Source organism: Habropoda laboriosa, unplaced genomic scaffold (assembly GCF_001263275.1).
Source record: "Habropoda laboriosa isolate 0110345459 unplaced genomic scaffold, ASM126327v1 scaffold22, whole genome shotgun sequence".
In the NCBI taxonomy this organism is placed as follows: domain Eukaryota; kingdom Metazoa; phylum Arthropoda; class Insecta; order Hymenoptera; family Apidae; genus Habropoda; species Habropoda laboriosa.
Window position 1 is genome coordinate 8,743,176 of NW_017100261.1, and position 21,598 is coordinate 8,764,773.

A 21,598-nucleotide genomic window follows, 5' to 3' on the forward strand; every position below is an offset into this window, starting at 1 on the left:
AAGTTAAGAAATACCACGTGAGAGACAGGAGAATGTCCAATTTTATTAAAAAATTTTAGACTACATTTTTTGAGAATGAAATTTTCACAGTACTTAGAAATTTTCCATATCTAACGATATCGACCCGAAAAATTTTTCGAGTGTAAATTGAATCGGTCCAAATCCATGGCATTACAAGTTTAAGGGAAATAAAAAAAGTGGTCGCCTGTTTCGAAAGAAAATTTCAGGCACGACGACTGTTGAAAAGAGTACTCCGTGCAAATATTTTCACATGTTCACATGGTTTGCCGAACGTTTTCCCAATCGAAAATGTTTATTGTTTGATTTATTCTTCCCCGGGGATATGAGTTATTCCGAATCATGCTCTGTACTCGTCTGTACTAAAATACACACGAGCACCAGCCACCCTCCGCCCCCTCCGGCTATCTAATTAATCGACCCATTGTCCCGTTAATTGCCTTTGAAAATTAAATCCTATTCTGCTTCGTTAAAGCTCGTTTCAAAGTCCCGATCGAGTTAGGCACAAATAACGCAAGTAATCTCGACGGTCTGAATACAGCCCCGTTATTCGAAACTTTCTCATCCAGAAACGTTTCAGCAGAGAAGAGAGAGAGGGAGAAACAAAATAACAAAACAACAACTTCTCGACAAATCGAATTACCCTGTATAAAATGCTGCCTCATTGAACATTCCAAGTATTCTCCGGTTAATTGGTCAAAAAAAGAATCGAACTTTTTGCATCCAACGTCAATTTCGTCCTTAAATTATCGGACCGACGTAAAATTTCACGTACTTCTTAATTACATCTCATCGAGCGACCTTTTCGACAACTTTCGTTCGATTTCACTCTTGACGTATAAATTGCAATCTTCAAAAATTCATTTCTCTGAATCTTAATAAATCAAAGTTACCCATTGAGATATTAATTAAACCACTGTCTCGTCCTGTCTTCGTTTAAGTCAAAAACAACTCTGTTCAATAAACAAATAACCGTACGCTATAATTAACCAAATTGAATACCTTGCTACATACAGGGTGGTCCGCTTAACGTGATCACCTTAGATTATTTCGTCGTTAGTGGACCGATCGAGAATTTTTTTGTCGCATAATATCGCTCAAAAAGGACTTCAAGATTATTACAGTACATTTTTCGTTTTAATTTTCGAGATGTTAGGCGGTTCACCCTTAACGTGACAACTTTAAGTTATTTTATCGTTAGTGGACCCATTGGAAATTTTTTTTGTCCCATAATATGGTTCAAAAAGGACTTCAAGATTATTACAGTACATTTTTCGTTTTAATTTTCGAGATGTTAGGCGGTTCACCCTGCTTAGCTTCGAATTCTATCGTACATTTTCTAGGTCAGAGCAGTTTTAAAAGAAAACGTGCACACACATATGTGCACAAAAAGAATATGGTAAAACTTACAAATCGGTGAGTTTGTGGGCTCCTTGGAAAGCGGAAGCTTCGATGCGCGAGATTTTATTCTTCCTGAGGTCTAAATGCTGCAGCTCCGGCAGCTTCTCGAACAAGCCGTCCGCTTTGATCTTATCCAGCTCATTGTTGGCCAACAGTCTGTGTGCAAGGACAAAGAAATCCGGGAGACGAGAAAGTTAGAGTCTATCGTCAGCGTCTGATACGGCGAGCAATTAATCGCGCTACGGGGCGTCGATCCATTAAACGAGTTCGAATAATTTATTTCGAATAATAGCTCGACGTTCATTGTTCCCCCTCTCGGCACGGGCTAGCTTTTAATCAGATAATTATCTTGTCGGCCGTTTGAATTAATTTTCTCGCGCGAAGGAGGAAACGAGGGGCCTGAACGGCGTTCATCTAGATCGACTCACCGGATCAATCTCTTTTCACCCGTTTCAATACTTCAATTTACCGAACCAATACTTTCCGGATTGAACGTCGGGATTTTGGATTGTTTTAATCTTCGTGCAGAGACAATTGCGTGCTATTAGGGTAGAATTTTTATTTACGAGTAATACTGTGTTGAATTAATTGGAAATTATGGAAATTATACGTATCACGTTGAAAGTGTGAAATTTTTGAGGACGAAAAGAAAATTTCTTAATTTACTTATTTGAAGTACTACCGTTCAATTTGTGAGATTTATTTTGATGGTGAATGTACGTGTTAGAAGATATTCAAAGCAACAAAATGAAAATTTTAATTTCTCACTTGTGACACTTTTCTCTATGTGCAGTCTTCCTCAAAAGTGTTGAGAAAGAAAATGAGGTAACTGTTGAGGAATGTGAGGGAATGTTATTTCATTTTCTTCACACACATACGTTGAAGAAAGTATGCTATGCTGATATATTACAGATCTTACCAAAAAGTAAGATACTATTTATACATATTTTTCTGTATCGCATTCTTCGCTATCTTTGGCTTATAATTTTTTAAAACATTCTTGTGTCCTAAGTCTTTCAACCGAGAGTGTACTTTTTGAGTCAATTATTTAATTTATCACCGTTACTGCTCAACTTATTTTTCGCATTACAGAGTGGAATGTGTAACGAACTGTAATTATATTTCTGTAAGCGTATGAAATTCTAATTGGGAAAGGGTTGACTATGGTTACTAACTAAGTGGATCGACGTATGATAATAAGAGAAGCACACTTTGGTCAAGTGCGATCATAATTTTGTGGAATTAACTTGCACTCACAAAGTAGACGTGTAGATCGGCAATTCCTTTGGTATCGATGTTAGCTTCTGGTTGGAGCAGTCTACGGTCGCGCCGTTGCAAACGCACGGAGCTGGACACACTCCAGGCAGGATACACTCGCCAGCTCTCTTCGTCAAGAGCTCCTCGTCGCCTAAGTACAAACAGCCGGATACAAAATCTACTTCAAACAATCTCGTCTGATCTGCCTTTCCTCCTTAGGACCACAGAGTGTCGCTCTTGAACGAGTCAGTGATTAAAAGCGTTTCAGGGCTTAAAAACGTAGTTTCATATCGAAGAATTATGGCTTGGAATTATGGAATGATATTGTAACTGCTGCGTCAGTGGCTCTCAGTTTTAATCGGTTGAGTGATACAACGAATCGTAGGTTTCGTTTATGAAACAACGAACCGTGAATTATAGAAGAATTTTAACAAATTGTAATATATCATAGGAAGCAAAATAGACGAAAGTAACTTTTGAATCACTCGAGACGCGCGAATAATAACACAGTGAGTAAGATGCGACGTTAATCTCGTGTATTTTGTATATTTCAATATGTCATAATTAGTCTAATTGTAATATTCAAGATTTCTAGCTTCAGTTAGCAAAAAGTTACAGTACCACGTTAACACAGGCAACATTGACGACCCAAAGAATATAATACCGTATCACAGGCTACCAGCTTTTATCCTCGAAATGACATACTAGTGTCACGTTAATGGCTCTCAGCTTCCATAAAAGTAGAGTAGAAATTGCAGTACCATTATAGGAGCACTCAACTTCAATTTATACAAAAATGTAGCGTTATATTAGGGAACTACCTAATCCATAAACATACCTGACTTCGCGACGAGGATTCCCCATTTTTACGGATAAGAAAGTAAATACTATGCAGCTGATCGTAGAGTACTTCGTATAGATTGAAGTGTCTCGAAGAGTATTGTTGGGAATACAATTTTTATTTCAACGTATTTATTTCTTGATAAAAATGAAATAATTTTTGTATTTTCACAAGTATGGAATATTTCAAAAGGAACATCTTGTATGTTATAGGTACTTTTGTAGGTAAAACTTTTTCACCAATGTTCAAATTACACTTATAGTTAAAATTTTCAACAGTGTTCAAGGTACTTTTATATGTAACATTTTCACCAATGTTCAAATTACACTTATAGCTAAAATTTTCAACAGTGTTCAAGGTACTTTTATATGTAACATTTTCAGTACTGTTCAAGGTGCTTTTATAGTTAAATTTCTTAACACCGTTCAAGGTACTTTTATAGATAAAATTTTCAACAGCATTCAATGTACTTTTAGAGGTAAAATTGTCAACAGTATTCAAGATACTCTATGAGCAATATTTTCAACAATGTTCAAGTTACTTTCACAGCTACAATTTTCAACAATATTTAAGATACTTAATAGCTAACGTTTTCAACAAAGTTCAAGATACATTTAGAGGTAAAACTTTAAACGTGGCTCGAAAGAAAACGACAGAACTCCTCGACAGACTTAATATTAACATGTCGATTGTGAAAGCGACGCGGGTCGTAACTCTGGGGGGCGGTTGATTCGGTGAAGAAACGAAGCTCGCACAGAAAGTGGCCACGCGACGCCGCGTGTAGCCCGTTATTAAACGCGGGACGCAAATTACCGATATAATTACGCACGTGTATCGCGGCGGACAATTTGTAACGCGGCGTATAATGCGATGATAAATCACCTGCGCGCGCGTACTCATACATAAACATATTCACCACGGAGCACATGACATTCAACACTCAATTAACGTGCGAGAGAGCGCGCGGCAACGCGTCGATGCTTAATTTAATGATATCGCCGCTCTACTACTGTTCATTATCAAAATTTATCACCGCGACGTTAACATGGTAACCCGGTGTGCGCGATCCCGCCGCTTCGATTAATCGATGCGTTAGCAATCCCTCGACATTCTTTTCAACTTTACTCATCGATGCTTCTGATACTTTATCGGATAACGTTGCAATATTTTTAAGTTCATTATCTCGATCCAAATTATGTTGAATTATTTGCACTTCGAAGGAGCTAGAATGGTAAAATCAACAGGGTGGGAATGATTGCAAAGATCTTTTTATTAAGTTGTATCAATGACTTTTTATTCTAAATTTATCTGTAACGTCAAGAGTTGCCTTTTTTGGAAACTTTACTTTTCTTTTTAATTATTTCGTGGGTAGAAATAATTGCAGGACAATCCTCGCCTCATTTTTCCTCCCAACACATACTCGCAAAGTTTGTGCAAAAATTCCCGAGGAACTCTATCCAAGCAACAAAAGAATTGATAATTCGAAAGAAACTTCGAATATCCAGAAACTACCGTGTTACCGTAGCAAAGACGGTTCAAATCAACAAATACTTTTCCATAAATTTATCGACCATTGATTCGCAAAGTTTCTCTTTGGAAAACTCCCGAACTCGTCGAGATCTCGGAATTGTTCTCGTCGAGGAGAGCTCTCTGCGCGAAAATAAGGGTCGCGTGTTCCTCTTAAATTTCGCGAAAACAGCGCGATGGAGTTTTACGTAAATTTTTCCGCGAAAGTTCCGCGGAAGTTTTACGCAAAGCCGGCGGCGTGTATGTTCTCGTTTGGTGGAAATGCGGCGTAACGATAATGTGCGAGTACAGGGCCAAGCCACACACGTGCCAGCCAAGTGTTTATTTTCCGGTGTCATTTACTCAACGGAAGTTAGCGTGGCACGACAGGTCGCGAGGGGGTGTTGAGGGGGGTTACGCGATTATATTTCGCGCTGCCAAGTGTAATTAGGTGAAATATACAGCCGTGAAAAGGAAAAGCGCGATGTTGCTGTTGTTATTCTTGAACACGCACGCCTTCAAGATTTCCGCGCGTAACCGCAAGCAGGCTAGAGTGCCACTCCTGCGACACTTATTTTCAGTCTGTCGTCTGTTGATTCGGGAAGCAGCTTTGACTCGGAGACTTTCTGTCGGCGCGGATTCGCGCGAAAGCTTGGAGAAGGCTCGTTAGAATCGAGCTTCCGCCGTCGAAAAGACCGCGGTGAATCGTTTGTGTGATAATCGTTTCTGGATCCTTCGCCGATTGTGTTCCGCTCTTAGTCGATAGGAACAGATTTCTGTAAGTAGGTTTATTTCTTGTGAATTTTATTCTTCGACAATTTGAAAGTTTGAATTTTGATTCTTTTTTTTTTTTGTAATAACTGAAGTTGTGCAAAATAATCGCATAATAGTTAAGTACAACAGATCTCTTCATTTTGATCTTCTTTTGAAGATTGTTCATTTCGATACTTGAAACATTTAGTGGTTTGGATCCCTTCAATCGATTGTTTTGTGATCTCGAGCAACGATAATGAGACTTTTCGGTCCGAAAATGACCTCTTCGATACGAAACAACGAAACAGCTTTCTGACGAAGAATTCTTAGCATTCAATCACTGACCTCAAATCTCGACTCGCATCGAATACCTTAAGCAACGATCTCTGTTAGTCAGAAGACGAAAGATACCTTGGCGCGTTACCGACCTGTATCCGTGTTCCAGCGGAGCATTTAGAAGAGAAATATCAGAGAAATCGGCTCGTGCTTACCCTTACATTTGAACTTGTCTTCCCGCAGCGAATCGATCTTCCGCTTCAGCGCCCTCTTCGGCGACTCGCACTTGGGTTCCGACGTCTCGATGGGGTGCGCGTGAAGGTACACATTCAGCCAACGCAGATTGCAGTCGCAGATGAACGGGTTCTTTCCCAAATGTCTGCGAGAAATCGGGAAATTTTTCCTTTCAAATCTCTGTTTCGTCTTTTGTCTCTTTAACGAACTGTTCTTCATTCACAAAATGCTAAAGGTTGTTCTTTCGAACGTGTATCAACCCCGTTCAGGATGAGCGAATTTTAGGGAGCATTAGAATTTAAAGAGCTCAGAGAAATCTTCAAAATTACGTAAAATATCTTTTTAAATAAAAATTCATGAAATTAGTTGAAATGTAATGTCTACTAACAAGTTATTGAAGTAACAATGAAAACGCGAAGAATTAATAATAAGAAGCAATAGTGTTGCAGAGATGCCATCGACAAAAGTATTTCTTTTCACTTTTAATACGAGTGCACTCGATGTAAGAATAAAGAAATGAATATTGTGGCGAATAGAAGCCTAGCAAAAATGCAAAAGTTGTCGTTTTAATGGTACATTTGTGAAACTGAAGAAATTTAATTCTCGAGGAGAGAAGAAAATTACTTTGTCGATTAATGTGAAATCACCATTGCAAAGGGTTTATCCACCAACTATACCATTTATATCTATTTTCTTTTAATTAGTGCAAAGGTGATTTTACATTCACCGACGAAGTAGTTTTCTTCTCCTCTGGACAATTGCTGCAGCTTCACAACTTAACCATTGAAACGTCGAATTATCGACGCTTTAAAAGTCAATTTTTAATGATAATTTCTAAGAAATCTTTACTCGTCGAATAGATACAACGTCGGAAAAATATTCGCAATCATTCTACGTTAAAATTGATTAATCACGATGTCAGACATTTTCTTTTTACATATCATTATTCCCTAATCGACAATTGTCTGGCAATAACCTGCAATCAATTACAATGGAATAACACGATGATTTTGAGGAAAGTCCAACAAATTTGCGCTGATGTTCTCGCGGAGGACTGTGGAACAGAATAGAACGAATGAACGCACAGTGACACGCGTTTGCAATTCGATCCTGCACAGTTAACGGTGGAAAGGGCTTGAAGCGTTAAAGCCGTGGTAATTTGTATAAATTAACGGTTCAATGGCGGGATACAAACAGCGTTTTAATGCTTCGTAGATTGGCGAAAGTTCCATTGGCCAGGGATCTGATGTTGTTATCGTACAGCGACAACAAAACCACGCTAGTCAGATCTCGGAAGTGATCGGTCCGTATGCAGGATATCTCGTTGGCATTCAGCAGCCTGAAATGTTTATTTTCCCTCGTTAAATTCACGTTTAAATTACAATTTCTGCGTTTATTCGTAATAAAATAACATCGGTATCAGATGAATTTTATTTCTAAATAAGCTACGTGAAATTGTGCTGAATATTTCGTTACATTTATTTCTACCTGTTTTAGATAATATCAAAGGTGATCGATATCACGGAATCGCACACGGTGAGTTGGGAAACAAAGAAAAAAACGGATCAAATTATTTTCTGTCATATAATACCGTGCAACAAATATTTCATTTTATCTATTACTATCAGTTTTGCATTATTATATTTCACGGATTTTATCGGTTCTATTGCAGCGTTTGCTTAAGTTGCTCGTACTTTTCGCGATTGAAAATTGGATATACTGGAATATTGCAATTCCAAGTTTGTATTAAACTGCCAATGGTAAATATGTACGAAATATTTATGCAGATATTTTTATATTTTTCAATTGCTCCGTCCATTTCTTATGTCACCCTGTACAGAATGTCTTTTTAAGAGTAAACAGGGAAGAATGAAATAAATTAGAAATATCACCGATATGTGTAATCGTTAATTAACTTCTTCAAAATTTTGTCGTGACAACTCACAGTAATTGCAAGTTGGTCATGCCCTGGAACACGCCGCTGGGCAATTCGGTGATTTTGTTCCCGTACAGTACGCTGCAACGAGAGAAAAAGGAACAAAGATTAAAAAAAAAAAATAGAACAACTCGGGGAAATTTTTCCCGATGTCGAATTGTTCACCGTGAATATCAAAGCTTTCATACGTACAGTGTCTCCAACGATTTTAGGCCGTGAAACGCGTCGGCCGCCACCTTTTTAATCTGATTGTTGCTGAGATCGCTGTTGACGAAACGTCCGGGGGAAAGAAAAGCAAAGGTTAAACGTTGGAAAAAAAGGAAGCAACGGTTAAAAACGTTGTCAGGCGATAAAAAAAAAAAAACGAAAAAAATCGCACACACACGGCGAAACATAAATTGGATTAATCGCGAACGTCACTCACATTCTGAGCAGTTTCCTGTACGGCGAGAAAGCCTTCGGCGGGATTTCCGTGATGCTGTTCTGCTCCAAACGTCTGCAAATGATTGACAACAGAGAGGATAAGTTAACAAACTTTCTCGGTGCCACGATCGCTGCTCGATTTTTCCGCGTAGAAATTGCCCCCGGGTGAAAGGAAACGCCGAGTTAATTGGTGTTTTTTGAACAATTGTATCGGTGAAAACAAGCCTGTGCGCACAGTTTTCACGATGACAATTAACGCGTTGGTTATAGTTGTCGAGATACCTCGTGTTCAATCGAATCGATTCATCTGTTACCGTCGAGCTTGAGTGACAAAGTAATTGGATTTTTGAAAAATTCCAGGTAAATAAGATTTAATTGAAAGTAGACCAAATTATACATGTCGGTAGGAGGGAATAGTGAGTTTTGTTCGTGAATGGTGGGAGAATGGATAGGATACACTCGTGTCTGTTTTCAGTGGAGTAGAAGAGAAAGTTTTCGATGGATTGATGTGTGAAAAATATGAAATATCAACAAGTACATTGTGTAAAAAATTGTATGAAAAATAGAGATTCTATTTTATGAAATGGAAATGAGAGGAAATTATGTGAAAACAGAAATTAAATGAAAAATAGAGAATATAAAAATTACACAAAAGACACAAACTGTATGGAAAATATAAATTGAAGAATAGAGATTATTAAAAAGTAGAGTTCATTTGAACGCTATACTCTATGAGATTTTTATCTTCAAGGTTTAATTCAATTTCAACTTTAGCCCACTTACAAGGGAAGACATTTTTTGAAAAATACTTTTTCTCAAAATTTACCCTAGTCACTCTTTTTTTTTCGAAAATTTGAGGTCGTTGGATTTGAATGTAACTTTTGTCCCATATTTTGCACGGTTTCTTAGGTATTCACGCTAAGTGAGACTTGACAATTTTTTTGAGGGAGTGTTTTCACCCCTTAGCAACGTTTCATTACCGAAATGAGAAATGGTTTCGTTATTAGGGTTACTTGAACTACGTATCTGCAAAGTTTCACATTTCTTGGAAACTTTTTCCCTCGACACCCGCAACACCGAGTTGATGAAAATTCGAAATTGACCATTCAATCTTTTCAATTCGAATCTTTTCGAATTTAAAGGACCTGGCAATTCTACGCGGAGAAATTGTGTGGCTGATAAGCGTGTACGAACAATTCGACGGTGTCCTCAGGAAGATGGGTGGGCACTTTCGTCAAAGAATTCTCCCTGCAGTTGACGATACCTTCGGCGCATTTGCAAGGATGCGGGCACTGCGGTTCCGCGCTGCACTCTGATCCTGTGCGCTCAGCCAGGCCGGAACACTTGAACTCGTGCTCCTATGTAATAGAAGGGAAAACATGAGAGTTTTCAGTCGGAGAGACGGCGGCTTAAAAATTCGTAAAGTGACGATGAAAAAGTTCTGTTGTAAATCAAACATGCCAGACGTCGCGTCGCTTAAAATTTTAAAGGTGACTCGTCAAATAGATATAATTAACCCTCTCCTCTCCACTCTGGCTGTATGGTTATGTTTTCATTTTTAATGCAGCTCTTTTATAAAATGTTCTAAATAAATTTTTCTATCTGTACTCCAGAACTTGAATTGAATATTTATTTTCTGAATGGACACGAATGCAGAAAGAATCCTTAAATGTTTCTTTCTGAATTGCACGTCCATTTTTTTTTTTAATTACTGAGTAATTTGGGATCAAAAGGGTTAATTTCTCGTTAACAAGAAGAACTAATTTTACCAAAAATTTGATGCCGGAAGAGTATTGATAAATTTCTTCGTGGTGTTTATTTCTCGAATATCGAACATTGAGTAATTTAAGATCGAAAGGGTTAACTTGTTTATTAACGAGAAGAATTTATTCGATCGATAATTCTGCTCAATTGTCGAATGTTCCTAAATTTCTTTTATGGTATTTCTCTTATGGTGTCTTGTGTGCCGATACGAACCTGCAAGTCGGCGATATTTCGATCCTTCAGATAAATGGGAGAGGCGCAACGCGTGTGTTGACCAAGCCGCGGATAAGTTTTCAAATGCCGGGAGAGCCAAGCTAAATGGCAGTCGCAGGTAAGTGGGTTGTCCACCAGCTTTAATGTTCGTAAGTGTGAGAAACCACTCAGCATTTCTTTGCCCAGTGTTGTCAGTTTATTGTTGTTGAGCATTCTGCAAGAGAACAACAGTGAATTATTTTCCTTTAATCCTCTATCGTCGAAATTGCATTTGCATTTGTTCACTTACAGTATTTCTAAGTCCTTCAGCTCTCGTATAGACGCCTCGTCGATGCAGGTTAACACGTTGTTGTCGAGTAGCCTGGTGATACAATTTTTCAAACATTTTAACATTAAACGTAAATTTTATTACATTTTAATATCACGATTGTTAGTTACAAGTGACGTGACCAGAAGTAAATATTATTTCATTCGTAAAGTTGTGAGTTTCAGAGGTATCAATTTATCTTTCGAAATGTCTGACTAATGTGTCTAACACTACTTCGTACGGCATATATTTCTGATCACTTCTACCAGATTGAGTTCTTCCTCATTAGGAGTTTCAATTGTAATTGAAAGTAATATTTGAATAGTACATTATCCGGAAAAAATGATCGAATTGAACTTACAAAAATTTCAAGGATGAAATTCCTCTGAGTGTCTTTGGTCCAATCGTGGCGATTTGATTGTGGCTAAGGTCCCTGCAACGAGACACAAAATAAGCGTCGTGACAAACAAGCCTTCATTGCCGTTCGTTTGATAAAATCATAAATTTTCGTAGAAAGCTTTCTAGCTCTATCAAAGCAATGCCTTACAAAGAGAAAAGATTCCTGTAATGGTGTTCATTAAAACTGAATGCTCCGATAAACGAGCAAATTACGAGAGTGATTCTAAATCACGTCCTGTCGTTCGGGTTCGTCCTTTGCCGGAGCAAATGTAACGGAACATCAAACGTCGATGCTTCGTTTATTCCTTAAACGCGGAAACAATCTCGTTGCGTCAATTATGTCGTTAAATGTATCGTTCGAAGGAAATTGAACGTGCATCGGTTGGTAGTTCGCTAGCGAAGAGCTGGAAAGTCGTGTTGTTGCAATCGACGATACGTTGACCTTTCGAAGTTCTAGCGTCTTCCGAGCTAAAGGTCGATTTTCAATGGGTACCAACACCGGTTGTGTGATCCACTTTGTAGCAGTTGTTCTCAACTTTGCTCTACATACGATCAATTATTTAAAAAACTTGTCGAGTGTCACTGCGATCCCCGCGAATGACCCTATCCATGGGAAATTCTCCGCGGACAGTCGACAACTCACGTGTGACCGTGTGCACGTGCACCGGTCACGTGGGTGGCTATAGACTTCTTTAAGGTTTCACGGGGTCGTTATACGGGTAACGAGTGACCATTTCCACGGCCTCACGTGACACGTCGTTTTCCACGAAACGAAACAACCTTTCTTTTTACCCAGCGAAGTGTGTCTTTGTGAGAAAAACACGGCGTATGAATCGTTTGCGATCGATAATTGCTGGTAACCATATTAACACGTGACATGTTGCTCTCACGGGGGCCACAAGAAAATTTTCATTATTCTAAGCGTAATATTACATTATGCTTTATTATTTTTTTTTTTTAAATTCAAAATAATGTGTAATTAGCAACGATGTTCAAAATTTTCAGTTGACGATACTCATTTTATTTGAATTATTCTGAACATGTGAGGCACTCCGGTCACGTGTTAATGAAGGTTAATTATTAACAAAAATGTTAGTACCATTATTGAGAAAATGTTGCTTCAAGCTGGGACGGGAGAAACGTCAACGCTCGGATTAACAAAAATGTTAATACTGTGTTAACGAATGTTAATACTACGCTTAACAAAAATGTTAAGTGCCAATATTGAGAAATTACTTAAGGAAGATATTAACAAAAATGTTAATATTAGAGTTAACAATTTTGAAACCACCAGTGGTAGAAATGTCGACACTGACTGCACTAAAAATGTTAGTTGTGACGTTAACAAAATGTTAGCTCCATTATTGACAAAATATGGTTAAAAATTACGAAGACGCGATTTAGAAAACGCGTAAATACCTGCTTAACAAAAATATTGCACTGATGTTAACAAATATTGTTTCAACACCTCTGTGGGCAAAAATGTGAACACTGACAACACTAAAACTGTTAATTGTTACATTAACAAAAATCTGAACGTGCATACTAAAAATGCACGCTTATCGAGACGTTTTATCAGAATAGGTAATATCAATGGTCGCACGCGTTAATGTGTCCATTAACTTCGAGACATTAGTACGTGTAATTTATTACGATAAAGATCGTTACACGTATCAACACGTCTGTTAATTGAATACCGTTATCAACACCGCCGTTAACACGCATTAGTATATATGTAGATATGCATATATATGTATCGCTATCGACACTGTCATTGATATCCACCGGTGTTCATTGTGGGACAAGCTTGTGCGAATAAAACCGGAAACCGTTTTCCTTCGGCGTCGCGCACTTCATCATATTTATCGCCATAATTTCCACGGAACGAATCACCATGAATAATGCATGGCAACGCAACGTTTTTCGAGCGCAGCGCGCGCTTAACGGTAGAGTCAATCACGATAATGGATCCTTCGGTTTAGCGGAGGTTCATTTAAATAGATTGCGTTACGTCTCGCGTTGCAAGGTATCCTCCTGAACGCGCGCGCGCGGGGCCCTTTTCCCGATGCACGAGTTAACCAGACGTTCGCGATGATAGGTTAGAGGTCTCGGTGCCCGGTTCACCGTTGACCATCCATTGGCCTCGGAACCCGCAGCCTGTAATTATGTCCGCTAGAAAGACTGCACGGACAGGGAATCTCGACGGGATGAAGACGGGAAAAACAAAAATAGGCAATAGAGGTGGTTCGGTAGTGTGGTTAGAGAGAGAGAGAGGGAGAGATCGGAGAGGCGGAGAGCGGAAAGAAGGAGAAAAAGAAAGAAAGAAAGGGGAGTATACAGGGTATTCCGAAGGTGGAGCGAGCGCGAACATAAGGCAAGAACCGGGCAGATTTAGACTGCTGCTGCTGCTTACCAGAGCCAATCCTGAAAGCAATTACCGAATTTCGACCACGTAGACACGCCGGGAGCAAAAGGAACCCGTTGGCTTTTAGCGCTGCCAGTTTCATTTGGAACCGCTGTTGCAGCTTGATCATGATAAGTTCCTAATTTGAACAAGCAATTTGGTACGGCCAGGCATGAACGGAATGCCCTGTCGGTTTGTGACGGTGACGTTGCTGAGGCTAGTGTACCACGGGATAATTAAATTTAACCTCGTTCCTTTTTTTTTTTTCTTCTTTCTCTCCCGTGTCCGTGTTCGTACATTTTTTCGTGTTCTTTTTTCTTCCTTTTTGCGTCTTTCGTTGCTTTGGAAATAATGTCACGTGTCGGTGTTGGCCAGGCACTTTTGCGCCGATAAGTTCGCCAGAATTTCAATAATTTCGGACGCGTGCTGAGAGACCGGTGGCGGTGGCTCGGTAGATTAAACTCCCACCGCGCACCAGGCCAATCCAGAAAGCAATTACCGAATTTCGACGTAGCCACTCCTTCACCGGGAACTAACAAAAGGACCTTCTCTGGACCTGGGTCTCTCGCTCTCGCGTCTGCTGCCGCTCAATTCCGAATGTTGCTGCCACTGTGCTTTGTGTTCACGCGATAAGAGTCCGGATGAAACGAGACCTGATTGGTGGCGCTCGGGATCATAAGAGAGAAACCGTTTGTCCCTCGGAGAACACAGTTTCCACGTGTTGTAATTTTATTTTCATCTATTTATATAATGTTGAATTTGAAAATAATAAACGACGAAGTGTGATAAAGGTTTATGTATATGAGAAATGTTCAGATTGCAATCTGGCTATGATAACCGAAATAATAATTACAAGGGAGCTCGTTATTTACCGCTACATTCGTAGCAGAATTTTGCTGAAAATAATTACTCATATGGTTAAGGAACTTAGGTATGCACGGTTAATGATAAATTACAACCATGATAAATAGCGTTATTTATCCTACAAAACTGCTGAAAATTATATTACATTTTCCTTGCCCACGCTTCGCTTCTTGCCTCGTGCATTATCTACATCGTAAAATTGTGCGATAATCCGACTGAGATACTTTATTAATGTTTCTCGTATCTTTCTTCGTTTTTTTTTTTCGAGCTTTTTCCTTCTGCATTTTACATTCTCAATGTTGAATGATTTTTCGAAATGTTCTTCTCTTTATCTTTCGTCTCTAATAATTAACCTTTTCAAACTATTCCAGATTTTAATTCAGCCAATTAAATTCGAATTATTGGATTTTGAAATTCAGCCAATTAAATTCAAACTATTCCAAATTCAAAGTATCCGAATTTGAAATTCAGCCAATCGAATTGAGACTATTCGAATTTGAAATTCCGCCAATCAAATTCAAACTACATGTTCCGAATTAAAATTTAGCTGATTGCATTGGAACTATTCGAATTTGAAATAGGAAATGATGAAAATTTCAGATTTAGCGCGGTTGAACAGACGTTTTGACACAGTGGTGCGACGTTACGAACCACGGAGAAGGAGCGAAACGTGTGATTAACCCATCGCGCGAAACGCAGAAAGCTATTCGAGGTGGTAAGAGGATGAAGCTTCGCCGGTAATAAATGGTTTGACACAATGGAAAGGGGCGCGGACACTTGGCTGATTAGTATCACTCTCCGTCGTGTAAGCATATTGCGCCGGTTGAAACGCGATACCCCTCGAACCCGTGGTGAACGTAAGTACAAGCTTGTATTTACGACGCAATAACATTTGTTCGCTGTACACTTAAGCCGATAATAACCGGGACAAACGTTCCCTAGGTCTTTGACAACCCGGTGTTCGGGTGATTTAAGCAAACGAAACGGGTTCGGTGAACGTCTTACGATTCCCGGCCATGAAAATTTACGGCCGCGTATTATTTCGTCGCGATGAGCTCGGAAGATGCTCATCGTCCACTGGTCCACGATGTCATTCGTCGTCGTCGTCGTTTGCACGCGAGATATCCCTTGCAATTTCAGTATTTCCTTTCACCTGTCTGAATACTTTATTCGGGAGCTACAGCGTTCCTTCTTAACAACTGAGAATCCTCAGCGTGCATTTATTAGCTTATTTACATCAATTTCCATTATTGTCGATAACATCGGTCACAGTTTTACCGTCATTTTTTAGTTCCAATTCGGTTCAGTTCTTTGGGTTCTATAAAAATCTCGCGCTACTTTTTGTCGCTGAGAAAACACTGTAACGCGACTGTGAGAATCGTCGGATCTTCGTGTACGATTAATTAATATCTTGTGCCGTTTAATTGCCGGTATGCGCGCAAAGTTGTACGGCAAGAAGATTAATCAATTTCTAGAGGGGTGCGATTAGAAAAATTTCGCCGCAACCAGTTGGTTTATGGTTTTGCCAGGGTCTCAGATAAGCATGATGTATGCATGTGTGCTGTAAAATGAATTAATTATTGCGGTCTCGTGTTGGCTGGAAATTGCGGGTGTTAATAATAGAACTGGTAATGTGAATGTTAATGAGGGTATTAAAGTGAACACTGGTATGAATAGTGATAGTGTTGCATGTTGTATATCGGGTATACAATGTTTGTACGATGAATTTTTTCAAAAAGTCGTTTACGAAAATTCAGCAGAAAATTTGTCACTTGTTTGTGTAATACATGGTTGCTTTGTAAGGAGAAATGCTGCACCGTGTTTTTTAAACGCAGTAAGCTTCAGTACCCGAAGGCTAATCTGTCCTTGATACACGAAAGCTTCGTGGTTAAATATTTTTCTTTCGAGCAAACATTTTCTGCCGCATTGCCAAATTTTAATTCACATTCTGCTTCATGAAACATACACTATTTCATTCGTTCCTTAGTGCAGTAGGGTTAAATTTATTGGGTCAGTATTTAAAAAAAATTTTAATCAGTATTTTAAACAAATGGTCAGTATTACATCGATTGATACAAAAACTGTCGGTATTTCCATTGAAATATTAGTAAACATAATAATTTGTCGGTATTTTAAATAGATGGTCAATGTGTACAATAAAATATCCTAACTTAACCGAAAATTTAAATTTTATCGATCAACAAACAAATTAATACCGACCAAATAAACAGGCAATTAATTATTTATACTGACCAAAATATTCATTTTTGCTGACTATTTATTTTACAAAATACTGTCCAAATAAATAGAAGTGAATTACCTTTATTACCTTTATTTACCTCAGTTACCTTTATTGAAACTAGAGAAAAGTAATATCAAATTCTGAAGTAACAAAGCTTTCGTATTATACATTTTGCACAACAACAGTGTATAACTCAATATGATAAAAAAATATGCTTGTTTCTGTTATCTTTGTGATTTTTTTTGCATTGTTAAGCCTTAACTGTTTCACTATACTTAACAAATTATCAACCAAGCAAATGCATCCGATTAAATATCCAAGACTGCTAAAAACATGTCTAGAAAAATTGGCAAAGAAACCTGTGTTAAGAAAATCGCTAACGTAAAAATTGAACAATCTTTCATTATACCTAACAATATTTCCAATAAAATTCCTTAAAGCAGAATACAATTCGTCGTGAACGGTAGAAACGGTAAGTCTCTCGAATGTTAACAACATATCAGGAAAGCACATCATTCCCAGAACTGAGAAACTACATTAAACGCAGCGTTCGAAGGTGTTCCCGGTCGTTTCAGTAAGCAACACCCCCATCACCGTATTAACCTTCTCTGGTTTCCTGTCGGGGCATCGACTTATCCAACGCCGGATGAAGGATTATCATGCGTCCGGATGCCCGTGAGAATCTCACCGAAGCTCGCAACATAATACGTCCTTTTGTAAGCTGCTTGATCCCGGCCTTATCATCAGAAACTGTAGGTTACGTGTCCGAGGGCAGAGTGGAAGGCCTCGAGACTGCTGGAACTTTGGAGTCTCGACTGGCCACCGCTTCGTAGCCCATGATAGATGGCCCATCTCCTCTTTCTTCATCCTCATCTCTCTCCCTCGTTCACTCACTCTCTCCCCTTTGTTTCACCTTTTCGACGTCTCCTCTTTCTCCTCCGCTTCTCGTTCTGCTTGTCAGTCTCCGTAAGAAGCGACTTTTCGACCGTCGAACTGGTTGATACACCGACTTCGACACAGAAGCCACCAGTCCGTTCCACGTTCGATCGCGATAACAGCTCGATATCTTTCTTTTTTCTCTTTCCTTTCGCCCTAGTAGACCAGGTGCCGGTCTCGAGAGACGAGCTGATTAAGATTCAGGATCGGTGGAAGCATCACCGGGAGGGAAAAGTGGACCTTCGTGTTAATCTCTTGATCGCATTCCTCTCGTCCGGTGCTCGATCTTCTTGCTAACCGGTGGCTGACTGCTCCTTGATCCACTGTGCTTATGATGCATGAATTTTTCGACCGGCTGAACGTTCGATTCTAGATAAAACCTGAACACGACATTGTATGGAGCAGCGAGAGAGAAAGGGGGGGAGCTTGTTTTTAGTTGCTCGTTTAGTGAAAAATCACCCCTCGACGTGTGATCGATGTAGTTGCAATCGGAATCTACCGACGATACCGATCGTCATATCATCCAGCCTCGTTATTAATAGTGTTGTGAAATTATGGATCACTTGCATTACTCATGCTACTCTTCGGTGACTTTAATGTATTCCGGTGATCTTATCTCGTCGCGAGGACACTTGGAATCTTAATGACACGTGTACTAATGAAGATATTCATTAAGAGAGAAGGATAAAAGACACCGTAGAGGCGGGAAGCGTTAAACAAGGAGCGATAATAGAAATATACATCTAAGACACGATTTTCAACGAGAAACACGAAATTAACGAAGATTTCTCGTTACGTATAGTTCATCTAACAAAGAAAGATCGAACGTTTCGCCGGAGAATGGTCATCAACGCGTCAATTATCAAATACACCGTGTTTCCCGCGGAAAAAAGCTGCCCTACTTTCCCATCGGACAATGGCCATCGTTCGTAACATCGTTCGACCGGGTATAAAAGGAATTTCGAAAGTCGTCAGGTCGAAAAATGGGGACGCTCGGTTCTGCCTGTCGATGGATAAAGCGGACGGAAGCTTTATCCTCTTTTCTATTCTGCTTTTTTTAAAGTAGAGGAAGCGGAAGCTCGGAACGAGAAGCGAACGATCGCCTTTAAAAAAAAAGAAAAAAAGGGAACAACAAATGGAACGGGTGAAAAAAGGAGAGTTGAAACCCGGAGCGGAAAAGTCACGCGTGTTCGATCCACGCGGGCAGGGTAAAAGGAATGGGGAAAGCTTCGCGCGGCGGGTTTCACAAACCGAACCCGTGTACACGTGTACGTGTGGGTGGTATGTAGGCCATCGTCTGAAAAGTTTATACGATAACCTCCGTTGCTGGCTGGCAGCGACACTGACGAGGAACGGATCGCGCTGACTACCGAGCGTGTGTTGTTGTCAGCCACGCGTTTTCAACAAATTCGCGACGCCAAAACACGTCTGTTAACGTGCTAAACGAATTGTAAAACGCGCGTCACACGCCAGGCGATACGCCTTTTGTTCTTCGTACGATGGATTCTGCTGCTTCTGAAATGTTGTGAGCTCCAATTGTACGCGTTGCAAAGTGATTTTTTTTGACAGATGAGGAACAATTTCTTTTTTCAAGGTTGTATTTTGTTTTTAGTAAAAGCTTTACATTTTGCTGCTTATGAAATGTTACGAACTTGACTTGTGTGCGTTGTCGAACGAGTCTTCCTTGAGGGAGGAACTTGGAGATATTTGTATCTCAGTGAATTTTCTAATTTTCTGTTTAAATTAGGGTTCCTGTTGCTAGATCGTTTCTTTGACAGTAAAGAGTCTGAATTTTTTTAAGTATCGATTATTTTGCGATACGTCGACGAATCATTTTTGATTTATCCTAAAATGAACACCAATTTCTAGGAATATTTTCTACAGAGTTGTTTCATAGTTTCTTTTTTTTTAAGTAAATAAGCAAGAAATAAACTTTTCTCGATTGAATGATACTTACAGGCGCTTCAGTTTTATCATGTTGCTAAAGATAAGATCAGGAAGGTGGCGTATTTGATTATTATTCAGACGCAGCTTCTCGACACCGACTAAATCCTGGAAGGCGTCTCTCTCAATGGTGTGAATCTGATTGTTCGATAGCCAACTGTAAAGGATACACCAGAAACAGTTGAAACAACATTAAACTTCACTCTGAAAACTGTACAACATATAATCGTGCAAATTTTTATATTATTTTCCTCAAATGATTCAACAGCCAATTTTAATTACCCTTCTACACACTTTATCGCTAATAACTATTCATCTACATATCCACTTTAGTTTTACTTCGTTCAAGAATATGGCAACTTTTCAAACTCACTAATGTTCACATTGAATCGACGAAATTAATTCAATGATTAAAATTACCGAGAATGCATGACATCCTTAACCCTTTAACCTATGATTTCTTCTCTGACTATGGATCTAAGCGTCAGACATTTACCGTCAGTCTTACAAATTAAAACGAAAGTTAGGATTACGATGAATTTTTCTTACTATTTTTGTCACATCTTCACCAGAATCTCTGCCACGAGTCTGACACGTTGTTGTAAGTTAAAGGGTTAACAAACGACTTAACGAATACTCATATAAGCGTCAGCGTAACTCTTCCTTTCTACGTTCCGAAAGAAACTTCGCGTCCTTTGAAGCAGAGTCACGAGTTGAAAACAGCATTTGCGAAAGAATACAATCTCCCCTGTAGCTCGCGAGCACGGGGCGGCGAATTTCGCTTAGGATTCGAGAAACTCTACTCTCTCCCCCCCTGAAAACAATGCCGTCCGCTCTGGCGCGTTTGCGACAAATTCTCTGGAATTTCGCCTAACTTTTCATTCCCTTAAGAGTCGCGCCCAGCCCCATTCAATTCTATTTGCAGCACGCGACTGAGAACTATCCAGTTCTTCCTCGTAACTCGCTTCGTTATTTAACAAACGGAATACTCACAGAACGTGAAGCGTAGCCATGTCCTCGAAGTCCGTCTTGAATATCACCGAGATATTGTTCCCTTGAAGGTCTCTGGAAAACACAAAAGAGCGACAAATTAATTCTCGTAGAACGGCGCGAGTCAATAACGCGAGGAGAGCGCGCACTGTCTCTACAGGGCGAGCCTGTAAAAATGCAATTTTCTCTCCTTTCGAAAAATCTCATAAAAATCTCGAGGCGCGCGTGCTTCTTCCTGTTTCCTCGTTTTTTCTCTCGTTTTTTTTTTCTCGTTTTCGTCTCTCTCTCTCTCCCCTTTTTCTTTCTCATTTTTAACGCTGCAGCATGCACAAAAGAAGAACCCTCGTCCGTGGTGCCTAACTAATTCCATTTCAACTTTCACTACCCTCTGTGCGTCGCGACAACCTCCTCCTTCCGCCTCTCCTCCTCCTCTTTCATTTCGCCGCTCGTAGTATTTATTTGCCGCGAATAAGTATTTCTGTTTCCCTGGTAGTGCAAATATTTGTCTCGCCGCGAACGGGTACGAGACGACGACTACAACGTCGGTCACAAAGAGAGAAAACCTTCGGAGAAATTTTTATCGCGAGCCCTTTTTTACCCCAACAGGTTTTAAAACGTTGTCGCCGTTTACGTGCGACGACCCGCTCAAAGCGAGACGAGACTTCCTTCCCTCCCTCCCCCCAGCCGACGCCGCTGTGAAAACGAGTCCATCGGACCGTAAATCCGGATTTTGTTCGATGCTTTGTCGCGCGTTGCTTTCGTTTATTCCGACGGGTGTCGGGTTCCGTTGTAAGTGGCGTGTAATTGAGATACGTACGAGCGTTAATGAGGACGCTGCAGGTGTTTCTTTCGAGAGGTGTGAAGTAAGTACACTTTGAGATCAGATGGAC

At 39.7% G+C, this 21,598-nt stretch overlaps 1 protein-coding gene across 1 annotated transcript in view; it reads right to left on the reverse strand.

Moving 5' to 3' along the window:
* LOC108572657 (protein slit) overlaps nucleotides 1-20,731 on the reverse strand; it is a 34,609-nt gene extending 13,878 nt beyond the window's left edge. Inside the window, exons 1-14 of the mRNA XM_017934919.1 lie at nucleotides 20,712-20,731; nucleotides 19,732-19,875; nucleotides 11,291-11,362; nucleotides 10,912-10,983; nucleotides 10,623-10,836; nucleotides 9,840-10,003; nucleotides 8,647-8,718; nucleotides 8,415-8,486; nucleotides 8,232-8,303; nucleotides 7,471-7,625; nucleotides 7,055-7,061; nucleotides 6,268-6,431; nucleotides 2,677-2,827; nucleotides 1,429-1,575 (exon numbers count right to left, since the gene is read on the reverse strand). Coding sequence (XP_017790408.1) covers nucleotides 1,429-1,575; nucleotides 2,677-2,827; nucleotides 6,268-6,431; nucleotides 7,055-7,061; nucleotides 7,471-7,625; nucleotides 8,232-8,303; nucleotides 8,415-8,486; nucleotides 8,647-8,718; nucleotides 9,840-10,003; nucleotides 10,623-10,836; nucleotides 10,912-10,983; nucleotides 11,291-11,362; nucleotides 19,732-19,875; nucleotides 20,712-20,731 — 1,526 coding nt within the window. The remainder of the gene's footprint in view (nucleotides 1-1,428; nucleotides 1,576-2,676; nucleotides 2,828-6,267; nucleotides 6,432-7,054; nucleotides 7,062-7,470; nucleotides 7,626-8,231; nucleotides 8,304-8,414; nucleotides 8,487-8,646; nucleotides 8,719-9,839; nucleotides 10,004-10,622; nucleotides 10,837-10,911; nucleotides 10,984-11,290; nucleotides 11,363-19,731; nucleotides 19,876-20,711) is intronic.
* Nucleotides 20,732-21,598: the final 867 nt, after the last annotated feature.